This window comes from Gavia stellata, chromosome 5 (assembly GCF_030936135.1).
Source record: "Gavia stellata isolate bGavSte3 chromosome 5, bGavSte3.hap2, whole genome shotgun sequence".
NCBI lineage: Eukaryota > Metazoa > Chordata > Aves > Gaviiformes > Gaviidae > Gavia > Gavia stellata.
In genome coordinates this window covers 1,882,033-1,899,486 of record NC_082598.1, presented here as the reverse complement: position 1 = coordinate 1,899,486, position 17,454 = coordinate 1,882,033, and the positions used below count along the sequence as shown (strand labels likewise).

At 60.0% G+C, this 17,454-nt stretch overlaps 1 protein-coding gene across 1 annotated transcript in view; it reads right to left on the bottom strand.

Annotated features, from left to right (window-relative positions):
• LOC132317056 (homeobox protein EMX1-like) overlaps positions 1 to 1,728 on the bottom strand; it is a 3,690-nt gene extending 1,962 nt beyond the window's left edge. Inside the window, 3 exon segments of the mRNA XM_059817850.1 lie at positions 1,362 to 1,452; positions 1,455 to 1,511; positions 1,513 to 1,728. Coding sequence (XP_059673833.1) covers positions 1,362 to 1,452; positions 1,455 to 1,511; positions 1,513 to 1,728 — 364 coding nt within the window.
• Between the last annotated feature and the right edge of the window lie 15,726 nt (positions 1,729 to 17,454).

Sequence of the window (17,454 nt, the reverse complement as noted above, 5' to 3'; positions counted from 1 at the left end):
TAGAAGGAGAGAGAGGAGAGCTGTCAAATCGAACAAAATCTCGCTGCGCAGCCCAGCTCCACCGCAACCTTTCCCTTCGTTCCCGGGAAGGGAGAAACCCAAACTCCCGGCTCCGCCAGCCGCGGGGCCGCGCAGGGAGGCGGCAGCGCCGGTCCCCTCCCCGGGACCCCCGCGATGCCCGGCCGGGACCCGGCTCCGGCCGCCGCCGAGCTGCGCGGGGGCTGCCCCGGTCCCCCCGCTCCCCGCCCGCGGGCGGGGGGCTCTGCCCGGGCCCGGCACCGGCAGCGGGGCCGCGGGGCAGCCGCACGCCGGCTCCAGGGCCCGCGGCTGCGGGGAGCGCACCGGCACCGGCTGTGGAAGTGTCCTCAGCCCCGGGGTGCGCACACGCGCGGAGCACCGCTGCGTAAACGCACTCCTGCCACCCGTGTGCGAAGGCGCTGAGCAGCGGGAGTGCAAAGGGACCGAGCACCGGGTGTGCGAAGGGACGAGCACCGGGAGTGCAAAGGTACCGAGCACCGGGAGTGCAAAGGGACCGAGCACCGGGAGTGCAAAGGGACCGAGCACCGGGAGTGCAAATGCACTCAGCACCGGGAGCGCAAAGGGACCGAGCACCGGGAGTGCAAATGCACTCAGCACCGGGAGTGCAAAGGGACCGAGCACCGGGAGTGCAAATGCACTCAGCACCGGTGAGTGCGAAGGGACCGAGCACCGGGAGTGCAAATGCACTCAGCACCGGTGTGCGAAGGGACCGAGCACCGGGAGCGCAAAGGGACCGAGCACCGGGTGTGCAAAGGGACCGAGCACCGGGTGTGCAAAGGGACCGAGCACCGGGAATGCAAATGCACTCAGCACCGGGGAGTGCAAAGGGACCGAGCACCGGGTGTGTGCAAAGGGACCGAGCACCGGGAGTGCAAATGCACTCAGCACCGGGAGTGCGAAGGGACCGAGCACCGGGGAGTGCAAATGCACTCAGCACCGGGGAGTGCAAAGGGACCGAGCACCGGGAGTGCGAAGGGACCGAGCACCGGGAGTGCAAATGCACTCAGCACCGGGAGTGCAAAGGGGACCGAGCACCGGGGAGTGCGAAGGGACCGAGCACCGGGAGCGCAAAGGCGCTCAGCACCGGCGTGCAAACGCCCGCAGCCCGGGCTGTGCGCGCATGGCACCGCAGGCAACAGGTCTCGCCTCCGGGTCCCCCTCGGCCTCCCCGGTTTAACGGGCCCCCGCTGCGGGGAGCGAGGGGGGGGGGCGCGGCCGCCCGGTGCCGGGCAGCGCCGGCGGCAGCCCTCGCTCCGCGCCTCTCCGCGCCCCCTCCGCGCCCCGGGAGGCCCGGGAGCCGGTCGGGGCTGCCCGCGGCTCACCTTGGAAGCGGTGCCCGAAGAAGCGGTTCCGCAGCACCCAGGGGTAGAAGTTGAGCGGGTCGCGGTGCTGCGGCCCCGAAGAAGGAGTGGGGGGTGCGGCAGCGCCGAGCCCCCCAGCTGGTGGGGCCCGACGGGCAGCGCCGGGTGCCCCCACGGCCTCGGGGAAGACGAGCTCGGCGCTGCCGTAGAGGGCCCGGCCGGCGGCGGCGGCGGCGCCCTGGAAGCCGGGGGCGAAGGCGGCGGCGTCGGCGGCGGGGCCGGGGTAGCCGAGGGCGGCGGGGCGCGGGGGCTCCTCGGGGCTGAGGTGGGTGTCCTTGCCCACCAGGGACTCGATGGTGAAGCAGCGCTTCGCAGACGGCTGGAACATGGGTTGTGAGGGGAGGGGGGGGGCCGGAGCGGGGCTGTTCCTCCGGGTGCGCGCAGTGTGTGTGTGTGTGTGTGCGTGTGGCGTGTGCAAGAAACCTCCCCCTGGGCAGCGCGCGCGCACACACACACACACACACGCGCGCACACACGCGCGCACACACGCGCACACACACGCGCACGCCCCGCCGCCCACCCGCGGGCGCCCACGCACACCGCCAGCTCCGGGCAGCCGGTAGAAATACGGCCGGTACCTGGCGGGGCCCGGGGGAGGGGGCGGCCTCACCTGCGCGGGCCGGGCCGGGCCGGGGGGGGCCGGGGCAGGCGGGGGGGGGCCGGGCCGGGCCGGGGGGGAGGCGGAGAAGCGCCCGAAGAACTGGACTGGAGCCGCGGCCGCGCCGCGAAGTTGCGGCAGAGGGGCCGCGGGGCGGATTTTCTTCCCCTCTCCTTCAAAAAAAAATAATAAGACAAAAAAAAATAATTCTTTCTTAAAAATGCCCCCTCCTTTTTAGTCTCTTTCTTCCTTTTTTTCTTCTTTTTTTTTTCCTTTTTAAATGAAAAAGAACGGCCGCAGCGGCGGGCTGTGACCCCGCGGCTCGGGGAGCTGCCCGCCGCGGGGGGAGGGGGGGGGAGTGGGGGTGAAGCCCTCCCCCGCGCCTCCCCGCCCCCGCGCAACCTCCGCTCCCCTCCGCGCACCCCCCCTCCGAAGCAGGACCTTCCCCCGGCCAAAAGCCCGCGCTTCCCACGGGTCCGATCCTGCGCTGGGAATAAAAATATATAAAAAGAATAAAAATACTAAATCCAACGGAACGAACAATAACTCGCCATTTGGGCTGGTTTGTCCCCGGCGCGGGGGGGGTGCGCGGGGCGCGCAGCCCCTGCGCGGGCCGGTCCCGAGTTCACTCCGCAGTTTGGCTCTGCTCTGAGTTTTGCCGGCCCGCGGGGCGGGGGCCAGCCCTCCCCTCCCGCACAAAAGGGGTTGAAAGTCTATTTTCCACTTGGCTGCATTGAAATACTCCGCGCGGGCACCCGCCGGATCCCTCCCCCCCCCCGCCGCGGAGAGGAGAGCGCTGCTGCGCGCCCGCGGGCTTTCCGCGGACACACTCCCCGCAAGAGGGCTGCGGGGAAGAGGCGCGCGGGGGGGGGGGGGGGGGGGGGGGGAGAAAAAAATCCGTGGAACCGCGCAGAAATGAGAGCCTGAACGTGGAGCGAGCGCCTCGCCAAAGCGCTGGGATTGTGATTTTGATTTCCCAAAGAGAGGGGGGAAAAAAATAATCTGCATTTGAAATATATATTTGTGTTAAAAAATGGAAATAAAGAAGCAGAGCTGGGACAGCCGGCCGGGGGAGGGGGCACCCGGGCGCGGAACGGGGCGCACCCGCGGAGGGATGGGGAAGGGGAAGGGGAAAAGGGAAGGGATAGTGCAAGGGGAAAAGGGAAGGGAAGGAAGGGAAGGGAAGGGAAGGGAAGGGAAGGGAAGGGAAGGAAGGGAAGGGAAGGGAAGGGAAGGGAAGGGAAGGGAAGGGAAGGGAAGGGAAGGAGGAAGGGAAGGGAAGGGAAGGGAAGGAAGGGAAGGGAAGGGAAGGGAAGGGAAGGAAAGGAAGGGAAAGGAAGGAAAGGAAGGGAAAGGAAAGAAAAAAAAAAAAAAAAAAAAAAAAAAAAGGAAGGGAAAGGAGGGAAAGGGAAGGGAAAGGAAGGGAAAGGAAGGGAAAGGAAGGGAAAGGAAGGGAAAGGAAGGGAAAGGGGATGCGGGGACAGCGCTCAGCTCGGACGCGGGAGCTGTGCCCGGCTCCGGGCCATTTCTGCAGTTTAATTGAAATCAATTGAACGCCATTTAATTCAATTCAATTTCATTTCATTTCATTTCTTTTTTTTCTCGCTGTTTTCGTTGCCGCCCGGGCCGGCGAGGCGGGGGTGCGGCCCCTCGGCCCCGCTCCCCCCGCAGCCGCCCCCCGCAGCGGGGCGGGGGCAGAGCCGCGGGCCGCGGAGCGCTGCGCGGGGCCGGGATTTCGTTTCGTGCGGATCTCGCCGGCTTCCAGCAGCTTCGGCGGGGGGAAAAAGCAAAAGCCGGCCGGGCGCTGGCCTGCTCCCGGCGGGAATCCCCGCCGGCAGCATCTCCCCTCCGCGCCCCGTCCTTTTTTTTTTTTGGGGGGGGGGAGCTGCTTTGGTTTGGGGGATAAATCGCCCTCTCGGAAAATTATAAGCCTTTAAACCGATTTTTTTTTTCTTTCCTATTCGCCCCGGTGGTTCCCAGTCCCGGCTCGGTGTCCAGGCGAGGCTCCCCCATTCTCCGGAGGGAGGTGGGAAGCCGCTGCGTTGAAACCGGGCGAGAAACCCAAATTTATCTTTACATTTCTTTTTCTCCCCCGCTGCTCCCAGGCCTGCTCCCACCTCCAGGATAACTCAGGCAGGATCTTTATCCCCCACGGGAATACAACGCAGACCCCCCCAGGTGGGTGCCTTGCTCCCGGCCCCCCATGTCCCCAGCTTATGAAGAGGAAAACTTTAGCCCCTGCATCTCCGGGAGGAGGTGATCCGGGAGCAGGCAGCTTCCCGCTGGATTTCTGGCCAGGAGGAGCTCTGGGTGGAGGAGAAAGACATTTTCTGTTTTAACGAAAGAGCTGCAGAGCGTGCCAGCGCAGCGGAGGGACGTGGCCGGCAGCGGCGGTGGGCAGGCAGGACTGGGAAGGGGGGTGCTGCACCGGGATTAGGGGGTGCTGCTGGGGGAAAGGGGGGGGTCTGCTGCTTGTTAAAATACAACAGTGAAGATTTTCCAAGGAGCGAACGAAAGAGGAATGAAGGAGAGGGAGAGGGGGACAGGACAGGCACCAAAAAACGGCCTTGGGGTTGGGGGTAGAGGGTCAGCTCCGGGGGTGCTTGGGGATGGGCGGGCGGGCAGCGGGGCCATCCCCATCCATCCGCATCCCCCAGCCCTGGCCACCGCTCGCCTGCCTGGACTCAAATCCCTGCCTGCACCCCTTCTCCCTCCCTCCCTCCCTCCGCAGCAGCCCCGGCAGGAGCAGGCAGGCTTTGCCGGGGCTGGGGCCGGATCCGGCACACTGCCGGCAGGTGCAGTCCGTGTCCCCCGTCTCGTTAATCTGTAACACATCGGCCTCCAGCATCAAAGGGCAGAATGTGGAAAATCAGGCCCCGGGCCCCGGAGCGTGGCCACGGGCGCAGCTTGCCGGGATGTTAAAAGTTGACCAGACTTCAAAGTGCTGGATCATTTCCTCCTAACCTCTCCCACCTGCTCGTCCCATGGGCACAGCTCCTCGCCCTGCCCGGATTTCTTCTCACCATCCTTCAAGTGTGGCCCCGAAGTGAAGAAGGGAGGAATGGGGCTGTATTTTGGGTTGGGGGGGATGAGGAGGTCCGGAGCTGCCTGTCCTGGGTTGCTCCCCTTTTTCTGCTTCTTTGACTTTTATTTTTTTTTTTCTCTTGGTTCAGGGATATTCTGGATTGGAAGAAGCCATCCCTGTACAACCCCGCGGGCTTCAACAAGTTATTCATCTCACCTCCCTCAGTCTCCCTTTTTTAAGGTGGTTTTGTCAACTGGTCCATCGTTGGTGGGTGGATGAATGGATGGATGGATGGATGGATGGATGGATGGATGGATGAAGATGCCATGGGAATGGTGGGGATGGTGGTAGACACATGCATTGGCATGGATGGATGGGAGATAGCTTTAGTCTAAGGAATCAGGCTGATATTGAGAGAGGATCCCACCACCGAGCCCGGGAACGGGAAGCCACCCAGATCACATAGCTAAGGGCTGGGAGAGGTCAGGCCAGCAAGGGAAGATGTGGCTGGGTTCCCACCCACCTACACGATGGTCACACTGGCTTTTCCATGGGGGCTGCATCCATCCTCGCCTCTCCACCATGGCCTGACTGCTAGGTTGGTACAGACACCCTGCACAGACGTGGGCTCTGGTGTGACGGGTCCTGGTGGGCTTCCAACATACTCAGAGGTGGGCAATCTTGAAGGCATGGACACAGCTGTGGCTTCGGTGGTTGCAGCCACGTGTCACGAAGGGGAGTTTTGCGCCTGCGAAGCGAACAGGATTTTGCACCCAGCTCCTTGTAGACATTGAAACCCCCAGCTCCTGAAAGGACCATCTCCAAGCCTTGAAACGTCTCGAGATGATGGTGCAGGTGCCTGCAGCCCTGATAAAGCCTTTCAGAAAGCTGCGGCACCCTTGGACATTGGCGGCAATTCCTGTCCCAGCACTGAGGCTGCACTCGCACCCAGGACAGAGATTGCTCCGGACATTTCTGCTCGGCAAGGTGGTCCCACGGGACCCCAGTTTTAGGGAAAGTCATTAGTTGAAAGTGATGTGCAGAGGTTGGGCACTTGGGGACCTTCCCCCTGACCTTGTGCCTGGCCTTGGGGACCCCACGTCCCCTGTTTGCCCACGGGTTGAGTGGAGCAGTGAGCTGGTTCACCGACGCTGGGGCCCACGGAGGGCAGCAGCACTGAAACACACAGTTTTTTGGGCACGGCTCCATGGGCGCCATCCCCTGCCATGCAGGAAGGGGATGCGGTCCTCCTTGGGGACCTGCTTGGGTGACAGCGGGTACGGCATCAGGGAGCAGAGCTGTAGGGGTCCCAGCAGTCCCCGAGCCCTTCTCTGTAGCAAGGGGTGCAATCCAGCCCCCCAACCACTGGGAGCAAACCCAAACCACTGACCCTGGTTTGTCACCCTGGTCCCTGGGGTGGCAGCAGCGGTGGGTCTGTGGTTCTGCCATGTCCCGCCCTGGAGCGAACCTCTCCCTCATCCCTGATCCCAGGCTTTAAAACTCCTCAGCATGCCATGGCCAGGAGCGACGTGCTTTAGCGCTGTGATTCCTGGGGATGTTTTGGGGGGTTTATAGCACTGACAGCACGAAGAAGAGCTCAGCTGCGGTGTTCGGGTTCAGCCAGCCCTCCCCACTGGTTTTGGGGATGAAGATTGGTCTCCCAGCTAATGTCCCATCACGTACCTCCCTCCAGGGCTATAGGATGTGCCTTTAGAAATGTTTTTCCATGCATGGCAGGGTCATCGTTGCAGTAAAAATGTCTTTATAGGACAGCTCCGGAAATTTCGACACAGGAAATTACGCCTCCGGCCCCGGGGAGGGTTTGGGTGCTCCCTCGGATGGCACTGGAGCGTGACCCCAACGTCGGACGCCCCCCCCCCCGAGCTCCTGCCGGCTTTGCTCCAGCAGCTAAGAAAGCAAGATCCCCTGCGAGATTGCACCATCGCAGGGGTGGGGAAAGGTGCAGCAGCTTCGGTGCCTCAGCAGGGAGAGGAACCGTCCCCGTGTGGGTGCTGGGAGAGTCCCCCCAAAACCCCACGGGGACCGCGCAGCGTTATATTAGGGGAGATGGGCACGCTTGGCTCCCCCTCACCTCCGCAACATACCGTTAAATGGCATCAAGACAGTGTATCAGCCGCTTACATATGTTGCTTATAGACGCCAAACTTATTAACACAATAAAACTGCTGCTAAGAAGCTTTCCTGCCTCCTTTCCCGCACGGAGAGCATCAGTGTTGGAAGCACCTAGCCGCCTCGTATGGAAACACCCCGGGTTGCTTTTCATACGGCACCCGGGAAAACAAATACATGAATCAGCCAGGGTCCCCCTTCTAGCGTTTCCAGACGCCGGCTGCGAGGGCAGGGAATTGCGGACACCTTGGAGTGGTGGGGCGTTTAAAGCCAGTCCCGGGGTGAAGCCATCCCATCCCACCTGGCTGCCTGTCCCGGGAGGCGGCGTGCCTCGGGGCGGGTGCCGGGGCTCGCAGGGTGCTGCTGGGTGGGCTGGGTGCTGGCGGTCTCCTCCGATGCACAACGCTCTGAATCAATGAATCTGCCTCCCGCTTTGCTTTGGAAGTGGTCGGAGGGGGACCCTGGCTGATTCATATATTTATTTTCCCGGGTGCCATATGAAAGGCAACCCCGGGTGTTTCCATACGAGGCGGCTAGGTGCTTCCAACACTGACATTCTCCAGGAGAAAAATAGGCAGGAAAGCTTCTTAGCAGCAGTTTTATTGTGTTAATAAGTTTGGCGTCTATAAGCAACATATGTAAATGACTGATATACTGTCTTGATGCCATTTAACATTATGTTGCGGAGGTGAGCGGGAGCCAAGTCTGCAACATTTCGACTAATACGCGAGGAGCTGCCAATTCTGGCGGGTTTTTTTCTTTTTTTTTTTTTCTCCCCCCTTTTTTAAAAAATTTAAACAAGTTAGCAATCTGCCCGCGCCAAAATAATGACTTGGACCCTTCCGTCTCCGTTGCCATTTCTTGGAAAACGGGTAAATATTGTGTTCATTTAGCCCTGGCGGCAGCTCGAATCCCCGGCGCTGGGATGGAAAATCCCGGCTCGCCGGGTATCCCGGTGCCCATCGCTGCGGATGGGGAGAGGGGCCGGCGAGGGAAGAGCGGAGCCGCTGCCAAACGCAGCCCTGGCTGTCGGTAGCGGAGGTGCCGATGTCTCCACGTTTCCCCCTTCCCCCGTAGGGGGAAAAAAAGAAAGACAAGGGAAAAAAATGAAATTAAATATAAAATGCTGTGAGTTTCTCCCTCTCGCAAGTAATTTTCAGTTAATTTATGTTGAATCAATGGTTCCTTGCAGTCATATGGATGGCAGGCTCCCAGCCATTATTAGTGTAAACAGATTTGTGAGCAGTATATTTAGCTGTTCCATATTGCTTTTAGGAAATGTGCACATTTCAATGGCGTATACTTAGAGAGGGCCATACCCTGCCACCGCTCTGCAGGTGGGGACGGTGCCGTACGGAGACGCCTGTGCTCCTGCCCTCCTCTTCCTCGCCCGAGCAGAAGCCTTGAGCCGGCGCGGGGCATTTCGGTTACCCTTGGAGGCCACTGGGACCGTCGGCTCCTGTATGTCTCCTCCGTATTTCATCTGCAAAAAAACCTGCAACGTTGGGGGTTTGCTGGTGGGGACGGTCTGGCCGAGGCCACGCTCGTCCCTGCAGGTCGCAGAGGCCGTATCCTGCTCGGGAGCAGGGAGACGGAGGTATTTGCAGCAGGGGAGGTCCCTTGGGGTGGGTGCTCAGCATCGTTCTGATGCTCTGGGGCACCCACCTGTTCCCCACAGCTCTGTGCAGTCTCACCAGCCTACAAGTGGGATGAGCTGAGCCAGTGCTCAGCTGGGGTGAATCCCCAGGGGCTCAGCCACCTGTGCTGCCTGGGGTGGGCACCCACTCAGGGACCGCGCCGGGATGCAGGTGGGACATCCGCCCAGGGACCACGCTGGGATGCAGATGGCACATCCGCCCAGGGACCACGCTGGGATGCAGACGGCACATCCGCCCAGGGACCACGCCGGGATGCAGGTGGCACATCCACCCAGGGACCACGCTGGGATGCAGGTGGCACATCCGCCCAGGGACCACGCCAGGATGCAGGTGGCACATCCACCCAGGGACCATGCCAGGATGCAGGTGGCACATCCGCCCAGGGACCATGCCGGGATGCAGACGGCACATCCGCCCAGGGACCACGTCGGGATGCAGGTGGCACATCCACCCAGGGACCACGCTGGGATGCAGGTGGCACATCCACCCAGGGACCACGCCGGGATGCAGGTGGCACATCCACCCAGGGACCACGCCGGGATGCAGGTGGCACATCCACCCAGGGACCACGCTGGGATGCAGGTGGCACATCCACCCAGGGACCACGTCGGGATGCAGGTGGCACATCCACCCAGGGACCACGCTGGGATGCAGGTGGCACATCCACCCAGGGACCACGCTGGGATGCAGGTGGCATATCCACCAGCCACGCTGCGGGTACGGGGTGCCGTGACCGCATCCCTGCCATGCGGGGAGGGATCTGGACCCCCCCTCCACTGCCTGAGGGGCTGATTTAAGAAAAGTTGTTGTGCTGCAGAGAAGCGCCAATCTCAAGAGGTTTGGGGCCAAAATGTAAAAGGCGCTAAAAAAGAAATCCCCAGATTTCAACAGAAGGGGTGTAAAAGCCCAGCCAGCAGCACCGTGGGGAGCCCTCCAAGTCCCGTGGGACGGATTCTGCCGCACAGCATCCTTACCCCACTCCCCTTTTCTGGGCCCGCCCGCCGTCGAGCAAGGCTCCCCAGACGCGAGCAGGATCAGGCCCTTCCCCAGCTCCCCGCCAGCTTCCCCTGCTCGCTCCGCGCCGCACGCACGCCTCGCCCGCTGCCAAAATAACCCAGAAACACCGAATCCAGAACCCGCTGCCGGTTCACACGTGCCGGGGCGGCACAAAGTGTGGGCGCAACCCCTCCACCAAGGAACCGGAGCAGGATATGGCCCTGGGGGGCTTTTGCTATTTTAATTTTTCCTGCCGGCTTGCCTGCGTGCCCGAAAATAGCTGCCGCCAGCGGGCTGGCACGGGCGGCACAGAGCATCGCCAGCCTCCGGCGGCACGGCGGCATGGCGGTGAAAGGATTTGGGCAACGTCTCACCATGGCTACCCGGGCCGGGGAGAAGTATGTCGGCTCCGGGGGGAGGGTGCCGGCCCCTTTCATGGAGGAGAAAGCCGCGACATCAGGGCTCTGTTGTTGGATGTCACCGTCTCCCTCCCGCCAGCGTGAAAAATCAATTAGGAAGAATTAGCGACGTGTCAACGGGTGTTGCGCAGGGAGAATTAGGGGCCTCATCCTGCACACCGCTACGCGGGTTCACCCAGGAGAAGGTGGCAGTGTGTCACCGCTCCCGCGGCCGTCCCCACCGCCCCAGCACCATTGCAACCCCAAAACCACGGTGCCCAGGCACCCAAATCCGGCCCAGAGTGCCGATTTCCAGACCAGGTGCCCGGCTGTTTCCGGGGAGCCACATGCCGCTCCGGCGCTCCCTGCCTCAGTTTCCCCATCCCTGCGATGGGTCTTGGCTGGACCGCAGCCCCCGAGCCTCGCAGCGTCGCCAGCTGGAGACGTCGGATCTTTGTCCCCCATTGGAGCCCATCCCCGTGGCTTCGGGACTGGAAGTGCTTCAGCGGGAGCATAACTCGTACCATGTTGCTGCTTTTCTCTTCCCTCCTCTTCCTGCGTGTGTGTGTAAATATATAAATAAGAAGTAAAAAAAAAAAATCCCAAACTCTGATTAAAATCCCTTTTTTTATTCACCTGCCCATCTTTCCTCTGTCTCCATCTCCCATTCTATCCAAACTCATAATTAATCGCTCAAGGCAAAAGTAATGAATGTTAATTGGCCATCTGTACAAAGACTAATTAAAATCTACCATGCTGGGGATTAAAACATACCTATAGCAACTGCCTGAATTGAGAATGAGACAGAGGAGAGATTGAGAAAACAGCTGAAAGGCTTGTGCAAAACGCAATCTCGCTAAGGTGTGAGATGAGTTGTAACTCGGAGATCTGAGATGCTTTATTATTAAATTAAAAAAAAAAAAAAAGGGGGGGGGGTGGGGAAGAAAGTTCTGAGCTGAGCCGGGAGATGGTTTAATGGGAAGAAAGACCGCGGGAGATTTCAAAGGCGGAGCGACACCCTTTGGACCCCAACATTTCGGGTTTGGTTGGATGAGGATAATAGCCTCCCTCTCCCCTCCCCGCCGGGAGAAAATCTTTCGTGGTGTTTTCAGCTTTTTAGGGTTTCTGGATGTGAAGAAACCGTGCCGGGCACTGGGAAGCTGCTGGGCTGGAGCGGGGGAAGAAGGACCCCCTCCATTTGAAGAGTTAGGGATGGAGTGCTCGGCCCGACCGAGGGCATCACCGCCGGCCGGCGCGGTCTGCATCCCGCTCTGCCCCGAAGCTGCATCGCGCCCTCGGCCGCCCCACTCCACTCCCGGCCCCTTCTTTGTCCTAAATCCTCGGCTTTTCAGGCCGGCCGCCTCTTTGTTGCGGGGAGGGTTTAGGAGTTGGAGGAATAGAGCAAAACGAATAAGCCAGCGCTAATTATTCACGGGGCTGCTCCTCCTCCTCCTCCTCGCTGCAGCCCCCATGAGCCCCCCGGCCCCTGCGCAAACACCCCCTGACCCTCCCCGTGCTGCGCGTCAGGGGCCAGCGCAGAGCCTGGATCCGTCCCACCCAGCCGAGGTGTCCCCTCCAGCGCTGGTGACATGGCTGGAGGTGGCAGGAGGTGCCTGGGGGTGGAGGGCACCCGGGGGGATGCTGGCCGGAGGGTGGCAAGGAGGCTGGACCCTCACTCCAAATGGCTTCCCTCAGGCTCAGGGCAGCTCCGGCACGTGCAAAATGTCATTTTTTTAGTAAAAAAAAAAAAGAAAAACGGGTTTTTCCTCCAGCCAAGGCTGGGGGTGGGTTTCTGCTAGAAATCACCGACCTGCAGCTCCACCACCTTGTGTCCCTGAGTAGCTCGAGGCCAGGGCTGTCCCCATCTATCCCACGTGCCAGCTCCGATGCCACTAAACAACCTATTTTTTAATCCCAGGTCTCCAGTGTTTCCTCCCGGGAGCAGCTGACCGTATCCCCGTACCCCTGCGATGCCGGAAACCGCCGCCACTGCCGAGCATCCTTCCCCGGGGCTTTTCGGGGTTCACAGCGGGGCGTGATGGGGAGGCGGGGGGGAGGCTGGGCGTCCCCCCACCCGAGCGCGCCGATACTTTGCTTGAAGCACCCAGGCTCTGCTCTTGTTTTCTCAGATTTGGCTGTGTTTACTCCCAACACGAGTGACCGCCGTGGCCCTATTACGGGAGCGGCTGACAGCTCGGCTGACAAGTGTGCTCGCGGCAGGAATGTGAATGTGGCTCCCGGCCTCGCCGCGGTGCCTCGGCGGCAGCTTCGCCGGCGGTGGCGCGGGCAGGGTGAGGCCACGCTGCCGGCTGGGTGATGCAAGAACCCTAAGGAAGAAGATGCTCTGGGTTTCCCATGGGATCCCACACGGGATGGGGTGCTGCGAGTGATGGATGTAGCACGACTTGCTTGTCCTTTCTTGTCTAAATCCCGGTGCTGAGCATCTGCCAGAGTCCCCCAGCATCCTAACGGGAAGGACCAGGATCCACCAGGATAGTTGGGTGCTTGGGGAAGGGCTGAGCTGTCGGCACAGGAGGGCTTCAAAGCTGTATGGAGGAAGATGGGCAGCAGAGATAGCGCAGGATGGGCTGTGGAGGAGGAGGATGGATGCGCTGATCTGAACCGGCAGCTCTGCTGAAGGAAGGGGGACAGGGAGCAGCCAGTGTCAGGACCGGTCGGTGTTCCCAAATCCCGGGTAAGCCACAGGAGCAGTTGGGCCACAGCCTGCCTCCAGCTCAGCAATCAATATTCAGGGAAGGAGGCTTGAAATGCACCCGGCTGCACCCCACGAGTGTCGGCGGCAAACGGGACAAGGTCTGGGTTTGGGGTAGTGCATAAAAAAACAGGGAAAACCTCCTATTTCTGGCAGCTCTTCCCCACCCGGGTGGAGGTGGCTGTTGGTCTGCGGGGCCTGGCTCGACCACCGGTGAATTCGGTGGGTACGGGGCAGCACCAGGAGCGATGCCGAAGCCAAGGATCCGGCACTGGTCCCAGCTTAGCACCCAACCCAGCGAGTCCAGCTGCTCTGCCCATGCCAGATAAAGACGGTTTAATTAATCACAGATCATTTCTGCGGTGTCCCCCCATTAACCTCTATAGCAGACTAAATAATAACTCATTAAAGGCATTTGAAGCTCGCAGGAACAGGACAGTTTACCAGCAAACCCACTGCTCTTTGGCTCTAAACTGGGTTAATCTGTCATCTCTCCTTGCTGGACCAATGGGTCCCTCGTTACATATTAAATGGCTGCTCCAGGGGACATGGCCAGCTTGGAGCTGGTCCTTCTGCTTGCTTAACGCTAAGGCCACCAAAAGCAGGGGACAGCATAGAGGGGAGAAGAATAAAAGCAGGTCAGCAGGCTGAGAGTGAGGAGCGCGAAGAGTTACAGGCAGGAGGACGCGCGAGCAAGCGTTCAGTCTTGGGGAGAAGAGTCGGTGAGAACTGTGCCAGCTCAGCAGAAAGATGTTTGTTGTTCTAACCCTCTTGGGCTCGGTGAACATCCACCAAATCCCAGCCACGGTCCCGAGAAGACCCTGCAAAGCTCCTGACTTGTTGCATAGAGAGGTGGAAGGCTTTGGGATGGCTGGTCGGGCGTCTCCATGGGCGTCTCAGGGGTCTCTGCTCGCAGGATGGGGGTCCCTGGGTGGGAAGTGTGGGCACCACCAGACCTTCCCCCCCCAGGAGCACCTTTGCTGGAGGAGCAACTCATTTACCTTTGGCCTTGTGGCCGGAGGTGGCTGTTTGTTTGCGAGCGAGGAGCAAGCTGGGCACTCGGCGTCCTGGCCAAAAGGCCCGTACTCAGCATTTCTGGCCACCAGTTGGGAAAAATAAAGGTCTTCTTCTCCCCCTCTGCTGAGAAACCTTTAATAAGGGGCAGAGGAATCTGACTGCAGCCGATCGCCCCACTGAGCCAGGGGCAGCCCAGGGCAGCAGCCGAGATTTGGGAGGTCATTGGGTGCGTGCTGGTTTTAATTTGGGAGGCTTTGGGTGGGATTTAGGAGGCTCACCCTCACCGCTGTCCCAGGGACCCGGTCTCACATGTGGAAACAAAACCCCAGCAGTGACTTTGCCTCCTTTCATAACCCAGTTCCCCCGTTTCACCACGGGCACAAAGGGCACAGTGTCTACCCCAGCAAGGGGAGGGGGCTGGGGAGGGTCCCCCGGGGACCTGGGGCCAGTCGCTCAGGCGGTGTTAACCCTGAGCATCGCACACACGCGTCCCTTCCTGCCCCGAACTGCTGTCGAGGCCATCTCAGGGGTTTGCTGTAGCGCTTTAATGGGGCTCTCACATGGGGAGGCATCAGCACAGCTCGTGCTCCAGCCTTGTCCCCTCTGTTTACCAGAGCTCAGGGAGACATCGCACCTTCACCAACATCCCTCCAGGACAGAAATCACTGCAGCCAGGAAGGACCCAGCGCTGGCAGCACGACCATCCCACTGCTTTGCCCCCCAGTAGCGAGTAAATTGCTTTTCTTCTAAGTACGTTAGCTCAGAGCAAGGTGGGGGGGGGACACACGGGGGGACTGGCTGTCCCAGGGGAGCCCTTGCAGCCATGCACCGGGAGAGCGGGGCTGGACAGCCCTTCCTGGGGCTGCCATGACCCCCAGCACTTTGCTCCAGGGATGGGAAGGAAAAAGCAAAGGGGAAAAAAAGGGAAAAAAGGGGTAAACCAGCCTGAACAGTATTTTGCTGCACGAGGCAGGGTGGGAAGGCAGGCTGGCAGGGAGGCAGACCCGCTTGCAGGGCCCCCCCCCGCTAGGCAGGATTTGGGGTTTGACAAGCCCCACTTTACCCCCAACAGGGAGAACAGAGCCCGCGGCTCCTGTCTGGGATGGAGGAGGTGACAGCTCCTTTCGGGGTGACTCCCTTCAGCCGTAGGGTTCATCCTTAGCTCATGGGAGAGCACTGCCAGAATAGCAGGGCTCCCCATAGAGCCGGGCATGTTACCCCATCGGATACACGTTGCCAGGTGAGCTGTGAGCTCCTGTCTCTGACATTAGAAGAGCTCAACACTTCTTTATTTTTTTAAGTACCCCTTTTTCTCCTAATTGACCCTCTGGCATGGTCCCATGGCTCCAGGACATGGAGCCTTAATTAAAAAAATAAGTCAGTCGTCGTAGGGAGCTGTGATGAGAGGGTGCAGAGGCAGGAGGGGAGCCTGAGCGTGCATCCTCCTCCTCAATCCCCACTGAACAGCCCGTTGCTGCTCCAGAGGCAGGGATGCTGTCTCACCCTCCGGACTCTCTGCTCTGGCTGGTGTCCGTTACCTGGTCTCGCTACGCCCTCAGCTGGTCACAGAAAATGCTAGAAAAAGGAAGAAAAATATTTCATATCGTTTTGCCATTGCATCTCACAGCACCCATGGGTGCACAGATGTCAGCTGGACCCACGGGGCACGGGAACTGGGCCCGCTCCCTGGGCAGGGGATGCTGGTACCCGGGGGATGCTGGTACCCAGGGGGATGCTGATACCTGGGGATGCTGGTACCAGGGGATGCTGGTACCCGGAGATGCTGGTACCTGGGTGATGCTGGTACCCGGGTGATGCTGGTACCCAGAGGATGCTGGTACCCGGGGATGCTGGTACCTGGGTGATGCTGGTACCAGGGGATGCTGGTACCTGGGTGATGCTGGTACCCAGATGATACTGGTACCCGGGGGATGCTGGTACCCAGAGGATGCTGGTACCCAGAGGATGCTGGTACCCAGGGGATGCTGGTACCCGGGGATGCTGGTACCCAGAGGATGCTGGTACCCGGGGGATGCCCTGAAAGCATCACAGCATTTCTCCCTGGGCAGAGCTCTGCTCCTGGGGTGGGAGTCACAAGCTCGGCGCGTCCCTGGGGGTTACAGAGCGATGCCAAACACCTGAACACACATGCAGTGTGTCCAAGAGGCTGAAACCCCTGAAAATAAAGCATCCAGGCTACAGCTTGGAGCACAGTCAAGTGACGGGTGGCTGCGCTGAAGACAAACTTACTCCAGGGAACTGCGAGCGCGTGGTTTCTTCACTAGCAAAATTCGACAGCGTGAGCCACAGCACATCGCTGCAGCTGTAGGATTCGCACTTGGCACGTGCTTGATGTTGGTAACAGGTTTCCTCTTTGAGCAGATATAGTTTCCTGGTTGAAGGGACAGGGACACCAAGGCTGAGTTTTGCTCCTGCTGCTCGTTGGCTGCCCCGGGCACCAAGGGAGAGAGAAAAGGGAGAGAGAAGTGACCCATATCCCAGCACAAGACAGACATGGACCTGTTGGAGCAGGTCCAGAGGAGGCCACAAAGATGATCAGGGGGCTGGAACACCTCTGCCATGAGGACAGGCTGGGAGAGCTGGAACTGTTCAGCCTGGAGAAGAGAAGGCTCTGGGGAGACCCTATTGCGGCCTTTCATTGTATAAAGGGGCTTAGAAGAAAGATGGAGAGACTTTTTACCAGGGCCTGTAGTAACAGGAAAAGGGGTAACAGTTTTAAACTGAAAGCGGGCAGATTTAGGTTGGATGTAAGGAAGAAATGTTTTATGATGATGGTGGTGAGGCACTGGACCAGGCTGCCCAGAGAATTTGTGGATGCCCCATCCCTGGAAGTGTTCACGGCCAGGTTGGACGGGGCTCTGAGCAACCTGGTCTAGTGGAAGGTGTCCCTGTCCATGGCAGGGGGGTTGAAACAGGTGATCTTTGAAGGTCCCTTCCAACCCAAACCATGCTACGAATCAAATCCAGTGTTTCATTAATGAACTGTGTTATGTGCAGCAGGACATAAGCACCTCACTATTTGAAGTCGGTGTTCCCTGCCTATATATACTTTCTTGGGGAGAGGTTTGGGCTGCAGAAGCATCTGGTTTCCAGAGGCACCTCTGTGATACCACAGCCCCCTCATGCAGACACTCCAAGGGGACACACCGAGTTGCTACTACACCCCCAGCCACTGGAAGATGGTCAGACCTCAACCAAGTATGCACAGTCCAAAAATAATCCTCCCCCTTGGGTATCCCAGCTTTTAATGTGCCTTGTCCCAAAAAGCCCATCTGCATCTCCCACCTGACTAGTACCAAGTGGTCCCCATGCCCAGGGTAGCCCTGTCCCCCATGACCATGCCAGCTCTTCCTGCAATTTGGGGCTCCTTGAGCCTTTCTGGGGGGGCTTACCCACCTTCAGCCCAGCCCCTGACAGCCCGTGGTCCAAGACCCTGCACGGGCAGGACTTGGGACCCCCAGCTCTGAGCACTGGCCTTATTTTTTGCAGAGAATCAGA